Raw genomic sequence first — 7609 nt, forward strand, 5'->3', positions numbered from 1 at the left:
AGAACTCTCATCCCCTCTGATTTCCCCTATAATTCGCCCCCCCTCTTTCTCTCTCTATAATCATCCGATTTGAACAATTTTGGGCTCCATTCCACTTGATTTTTTGAGCTCTACCTGATTCCTACACTCGTTTTCACCCTAAGACAGGTATACTCCGCGAATCTCCACATTCTGAAATCGTGTTCTTGAGCAATTTTTTGGGTTTTGTGAATTTCTTATTTCCGTGTTGATTCCTTGATCAAATATGCATGAAACAGATGTTTAAACATGGAATAGAACACAATTGTCTGTGATTAACGAGTTTGGAACAGGATTTGAGATTATTTAGGGATTGAGAATTTTTTTCAATTTGTTTTTTTTTTTATCACAACTCGATTTCGCTTTTCATTTTCATGTTGCTTTGAGTTCTTAATTGATTATAACCATGTTGAGAGCAATGATTCTATTTTGTAGAGAATGAAGCGCACGAAAACATCAGCAAAGAAAAACACACAAGAAGCGGGTTCGTCACAGCTGGAGAAGCAAAGGCCAAAGAAGTGGGATAAGTCTGATACCACCCACTACAACAACATGAAGAAGGTAGCCGTTCCGGCTACACAACTAGCATGTCCTGAGACGATGACAATATTGGGAATCCAAGCAGACATTGAAGGACTGTTCCAGAACATGGGTCTAGGCCAACTATGCAACCTCAAGGAACCCACTTATCCGGAGTTGGTACGCCAGTTCATAGCATCCGCATACGTCACCCGTCCCGATGATAGGCATGAGGAAGGTTTTCTGGCATTCGTAGTGCAGAAAGTATACTATGAGGTATCTTTCACAGACCTCTGCGGACTATTTGGATTGAGTGCGGGGGAGAGGACATATGGTCTTTATTGGACTTCAGAGCTGTTGAACTTCTGGGAAACGATTGGCACATGGGTTTATAGATCTTCTCAGGCAAAGGAGTCACTTATCCGGAGCCCAGTACTGAGATATGCGACACGCCTCATTGGCTCATTGCTATACGGGACAACCACAGCCGCATCAGTCACGCAATGGGAGTTGTGCCTCCTGTACCAAGGTGTGAGGCATTTGCTACCGGCATTTGGAAACTCTACATTCCCACCTGCTACTGCCTTCAACATGGGAGCGGTGCTGGCCGCAAACTTAGCAGGATACAAGGGGAAAGTAACCAAATCCAAGAGCAATGCATGTGGATTTGGTGCAGTGATTACTCGGATCCTTAGACATGTGGGTGTAGACTGCAAGAACCAGGAGGTAGCACTGGACAGATCGAACAACATTGCTTGGAACTACCTGGATGTCATTTCTCTAGTAAGTAAGGAGTTCATAGCTGGTCCCCACTCGAGGATCGATCGGGATGGTCCTTACGTCTACGTATTCCAGGACCGAGCGAAGAAAACACTCTACTGCCACCTACCTCAGATCGGTCTCACTTCTCTACTTTCAGAGGCTGCAGTTGAGTTCCTACCCCCTGCTACCGCACTAGTAGACAAGCCATCCTTCTTCACGCCAAAATATCAGACCAAAGGCAAGGGCGTGGTTGATGAAGAAGGAGAAGATGAGGCTGCACAAGCCATTCCAGATGATTCACAACCCCATCAGCTACTCCCATCAGACTCCAGCCAGTACAAGCTGCAAGAGCTTCCACCGAACGCCACTTCGCGCCAGCAACAACATTGGAGAGATCAGAGCATAAAGACAAACAACGACATGCTACACAAGATCTGGGCTGCCATTTCACGTATCAGGCCGTGTCGTTGCCAAAAGGATGATGTAGTTCATCGGGACAACTCTCCATCCAGCTCTGGTTCGGGTTCGAGTGGTACACACAGGGTAAGAAAGAGGTCCAAGAGACCCAATGATGCGGAACATCTGGAGCAGGAGACGAGGAGTAGGAGCTATCACCGGCTATTTTATTTTCTTTTCTATTCTAACGTTTTATGGTCTTATTTTCTGTTAATTTTGAACTGAGTTTTTTTTTGGGTTTCTTAATTATGAGTTTGTATTTCTTTTACATGGTTTCTTCGTTTTATTTGGTTGTGTTCTGAGTAGTTTTTAATTCGTATTCAGCTTTGCCTTGCTAGATAAACCAAATAACTATTATTCGAGGAAAGAGGTTATATCAAGTGTTCCTCGGAATTTCCTCGGTATTTCTTTAAAAAAAATAAAAAAAATCAATGATATTCTGTTTCCGAGTCATCATCACTAGATGAATCTGAATCTGGATCTTGGTGAAACTCTCCAATTACTGGTTCATCCTCTACGTGAACGACGGCTTCCTCTCCAAAGTCGGTTAAATCGACTACAAGGCCAACTCCAGCTAAATTTTCTGCTGCACTACAGTTGCCGGATGTGCTTGGTTGTAGTGGGTCTTCCAGCTCAGAACTTCCCTGAACTCGGCCTCTCGGGTTGAGTCTTGTAACAGTAACCCATGGATCATCTCTGTTCCTTACCCGGGGGTACTTGATATAACAAACCTGTAACATTTAGAAAAATTATAAATTAATACACATGATGATGAATCATTCTGAATAATTAACATTTAATTACCTGATCGGCCTGGGAAGCAAGAATGAAAGGATCATAATATTGCAGCTTTCGCCTCGAATTTACTGATGTAACACCAAATGCATCTGTTCTCACACCTCGATCTGGGGTGTTGTCGTGCCAATCACAATAGAAAACAGTACAGCGCAATCCAACCATGCCCAAATACTTGATTTCCAAAATCTCATGTATGTGTCCGTAGTATACATCATCTCCTGATGCAGAACAAACGCCATCATCATAAGTCGTACTCGAACGTCTCCTCTTCTGAGTTGTGAATGCATATCCTCGAGTACAAAATCTCGGATATGACTTCACAACAAAGTTTGGTCCAACGACCATCTCACGTATCCAATCGTCAAATGTTTCACCTCTGGCCAAACCAGCAGACACCTATTAATAGCACATATATATATATGTTATATCAATAAATGTGAATTAGTATAAATATGTGATAAAATATATTTTAATTTGTTTAAAGCACTCACATAAGTAAACATCCATCCAGTAAATTCTCTCTGCTTCATTTCTTCTAGTTCGTCCTCTGTGGCGTATCTATACTCGAACCGCTTTTCTGCCATGAAAATCCTGTATATGATGACAATAATGTAATTAATTAAGATTTAAATTTCAACTTGTTAAAATAAAAATTTGTAAGCTCATTTATTTACCTCTCATATTGAAGAACGTCTTCGCAGTTGGTGAGCAAATATGTTTGCAAATTACTGCGCTCCTGCTCAGTAAGTCGACGGTCCTTTGGTTTTCCGCTAAGTCGTCCAACGTCTGTGAAAATGTCTGGAACCGTAACATGATATGTTGCCCGTTCGCCTCTATCATCATGCCGAGCAGGTCTTCTGTTTTTGGTCTGAACTTCTGCTGGAAAGTAGTACTCGGCAAAGTTTGAAGTTTCTTCATTGATCATCTGTGCGACTATAGAACCTTCCACCCTACTTAAATTTTTCACCATCTTCTTCAAATGGAACATATACCGCTCATACAGATACATCCATCTATACTGCACAGGACCACCAAGTTCCAATTCTCTTGCCAGGTGAATAACAAGATGCTCCATAACATCAAAAAATGAGGGAGGAAATATCTTCTCAAGGTTGCACTGAATCACGGCTATGTTAGTCTTCAAATTTTCAATACCTTCAAGAGTCACTGATCTCGTGCATAAATCGCGGAAGAAACCACTTATCCCTGCAATTGCTTCATGAACATTTTGTGGTAATAGTTCCTTGAAGGCGAACGGAAGGAGGCGCTGCATCATTACATGGCAATCGTGGTTTTTCAAGCCAGTAAACTTTCCTTCCTTTCTGTCGATACAGTTACGCAAATTTGATGCGTAACCGTCTGGAAATTCCACATCGTTTGAAATCCAATCAAAGAACGCATCTTTTCCCTCTGCATCAAGTCGGTATATGGGAAAAGGAGCCCTACCATTTTCATCAACATGAAGTTCTGAACGAGCACATATATCGACTAAATCCAGTCTTGACTTCAAATTATCCTTTGTTTTACCTTGAACATTAAGGATCGTGTTCATGAGATTGTCAAAAAAGTTCTTCTCAATATGCATGACATCTAAATTATGCCTTAGCAGATGATCCTCCCAGTATGGCAGATCCCAGAAAATACTTTTTTTGTGCCAGTTATGTAGTTCTCCAACAGCATCTACCGGAAAACGCTCATGTCCACCGACTTCTGGCGTCCTTTCTGCACCAAAATCTCTTAGTTGTATCTTCAAATCTTTCCCACAAATTTCCGGAGGTGGACTGTCAAACACCCTCTTGTTCTTCGTAAACAAATTCCTACTCCTACGATATGGATGATCAGGTGGTAGGAATCTCCTGTGACAGTCAAACCAACACGTTTTCCTTCCGTGTTTTAGTTGGAAAGCATCAGTGTTATCTTGACAATATGGACATGATATCCTTCCATGCGTTGTCCATCCAGACAACATATCATATGCTGGAAAATCACTTATTGTCCACATTAGTACTGTCCGCATTTGAAAGTTTTCTTTACACGAAACATCGTATGTTTCAGCACCTTGAGCCCATAGTTGTTGCAACTCATATATTAGTGGCTGAAGAAACACATCAAGTGATCTCTTAGGATGCTCTGGTCCGGGAACGAGAATCGAGAGAAACAAAAACTCTCGTCGCAAGCACAAGTTTGGGGGGAGGTTGTATGGTGTAAGAATGACGGGCCATAGAGAATATTGTCTTCCACTCTTGCCAAACGGACTGAAACCATCAGTACATAATCCAAGGTAGACATTTCTTCTTTCATACGCAAAGTCGGGATACTTTGATTGGAAATGCTTCCACGCTTTTGCATCTGAAGGATGTCTGATCTCACCATCTGTTGAGTGCTCCGCATGCCATCTCATTGGTTGCGCTGTGCGTTCAGATAGATACAACCTCTGCAACCTTTCCGTCAAAGGTAAATACCACATCCTTTTATATGGCACTGGAACTCTTCCACTCGTATCTTTATAATGAGGCTTTCCACAAAATTTGCATGTAACCCGCTGTTCATCCGCCCTCCAATAAATCATGCAGTTGTCGCTGCATACATCTATTACCTGATACGATAAACCAAGACCAGCTACGAGTTTCTGAACCTCGTAGTATGAACCAGGAGCTACATTATCCTCGGGTAGAATACCTTTTACAAAATCAGCAATCGCATCCACACAGTCTTCAGCCAAATTATAATCTGTTTTAATGCCCATCAATCTTGTAGCAGATGATAAAGCTGAATGACCATCTCTGCAACCTTCGTACAATGGTTGCTTTCCAGCATCCAACATATCATAAAATCTCCTAGCTTCTGCATTGGGTAAATCTTCCCCTCTAAAATGATCATTTACCATCTGCTCAGTACCTACACCATAATCTACATCCGTTCTAATTGGTTCTTCTAATCTAACCGCTGGCTGAGGTTCGCTAGTACTACCATGTTCATAATCAGTTTCCCCATGATGATACCAAATTTTGTAACTTCGTGTAAACCCACTCAAATATAGATGAGTCCAAACATTCCACTCTTTAATAACCTTTCTATTTTTACAATTAGAGCAAGGACATCTTAACATACCTGTTTTTGCTTCCGGTTGTCGGTGAACTAACCCCATGAATTCGGTTATACCTCGTTGGTATTCTTCCGTAAGCAATCTCGTGTTCGGATCCAAATGAGGTCGATCGATCCAAGAACGAAAATAATTTGAAGAAGACATATTTTTTATGAATCAAATTCGTGTGTAAATAGAGTAAGAGGGAGGATGAAGATATGAAGTGAATGAAGAGGAAGAGGAGTGCTTGTATTTATAGTTTAAATCATGCCGACAGACCGAGGAAATTCCGACGGAATTCCGACGCCAACGGCTAGTTCTTCGGAATTTCTTCGGAATTTTGTAAAATCCCCCAACGGCTACAATATTTCCTAGGAATTCATCTGTTTTTTCCGAGGAACACATATTTCCTCGGAATTTCCTCGGAATATTCCGACGGATTGATATTTCCTCGGAATTCCGTCGGTATATTCCGAGGAAATTCCGAGGAAACCAAATTTTGTGTTTCCTCGGAAATTTCTCGGGATATTCCGAGGATTTCATTTTCCGTCGGAATGTCCGTCAGAATATCGCTGTTTTATTGTAGTGTAGTTACCAATCTTACTGCCGTAACCGTTCTTTTTGTTTGAGATTTCCTGAGTGGATATTCGGAAAAGGATAAATATAAGAAGTATATTTAGTCAAATAAATAGATATATATTTTGTATTTGCCATGAAAAATACGTACCATGTCTGCCGCGACGAGTTGGAGAACAAGAAGATATATGAGAAGAGAAGCAATAAAAGCTTTTGAAATTGCCTTAACTCTCTAAGGAGATGATTATAATATGATCTGAGATAACTCAACGAAGATAATGTGTGGTTTGAGTTGTGTCTAATGAGAACTTGGAGGCCTTCAATTTATAGAACGGGAATCACTTAATCACTAGATTAAAAAGGAATGGAATTAGAGGAATAGAATATGAAGAAAAATGAAATAAATTTCATTCTATTTATTTATGATCAAAATTGTAATGAAATCATATTCTTTGAATTTTGTTGACTTTTCTGTAGAATTGATTGAATGGGCACATTCAATATTATTTCATTCCAAAATTTTATAGAATGGATTGAATTAAATATTCTACATTATTTCGTTCTAAAACTAGAGCCGGCGGGATGAAAATTTAAAAACAATTTAAACAGTTAGAATGAATGTTTAATATAAATTTATATCATATAAAAATATACATATTAGCTAAATAATGTACATGTTAATGTATTTGAATACTAAATAGAGTATGAAACTACCAATATTTGCTTTGATTAGAGATATTTCTTTGCTTTGATTACTGTTGAATGAACTATGTAAATTAAATTGGTTGGTAAGCTATTAGTACAAAACTATATGTCATGTCTTGGGATTTTTGCTCTTATACCATCTTTTTTTGGAAAAAAACTCTTATACCATCTTTCTTTTGAGGTTGAGACGTTCATCGGGTTTAATTGTATGTGGTTGTTGTTTTGATTAAATTATTTAAAGTAGTTTTTTTTTCATGGTTATATACATGCAGGTTTTCTTTTTCTTTATTTGACCAAATATTGGAAATTATAAATAAACCCTACCACTAAAAATATTTCTATGTATATATAATTTTAAAAAAAATATTATTCAATGTTTATTCCACCTTGACTAGAACAATAAGTTGAATATATCTTAGACCACAAATCATAAATATTCTCAGTCTTATACATTTTGTTCTTCAAGTTATTGTTACTTTTATTTCCTTTTATACATTTTTCTTAATATTTATGTATGCATCCATAATATTTTTTAAAAAGGATTTTTCATTAAATAATGTATTTATTGTAGTTTTAAATATATTATAGTTTTTGTGCACTTGATTAAATTTTTTTGGCGTTTGTGTTATTTGAAGTGGTTGATAACCTGAATGAATATTTACTTTCATAAAGTTTTTGGTGTATGTTTAA

At 38.8% G+C, this 7609-nt stretch overlaps 1 protein-coding gene across 1 annotated transcript in view; it reads right to left on the bottom strand.

Moving 5' to 3' along the window:
* The window catches only part of LOC106323783 (gibberellin-regulated protein 1-like), a 9942-nt gene extending 2910 nt beyond the window's left edge, over window positions 1-7032 (bottom strand). Inside the window, exons 1-3 of the mRNA XM_013761852.1 lie at window positions 7018-7032; window positions 6366-6446; window positions 6234-6273 (exon numbers count right to left, since the gene is read on the bottom strand). Of these exons, the coding sequence (XP_013617306.1) occupies window positions 6234-6273; window positions 6366-6446; window positions 7018-7032 (136 nt within the window). The remainder of the gene's footprint in view (window positions 1-6233; window positions 6274-6365; window positions 6447-7017) is intronic.
* Window positions 7033-7609: the final 577 nt, after the last annotated feature.

This window comes from Brassica oleracea, chromosome C2 (genome assembly GCF_000695525.1).
Source record: "Brassica oleracea var. oleracea cultivar TO1000 chromosome C2, BOL, whole genome shotgun sequence".
NCBI lineage: Eukaryota > Viridiplantae > Streptophyta > Magnoliopsida > Brassicales > Brassicaceae > Brassica > Brassica oleracea.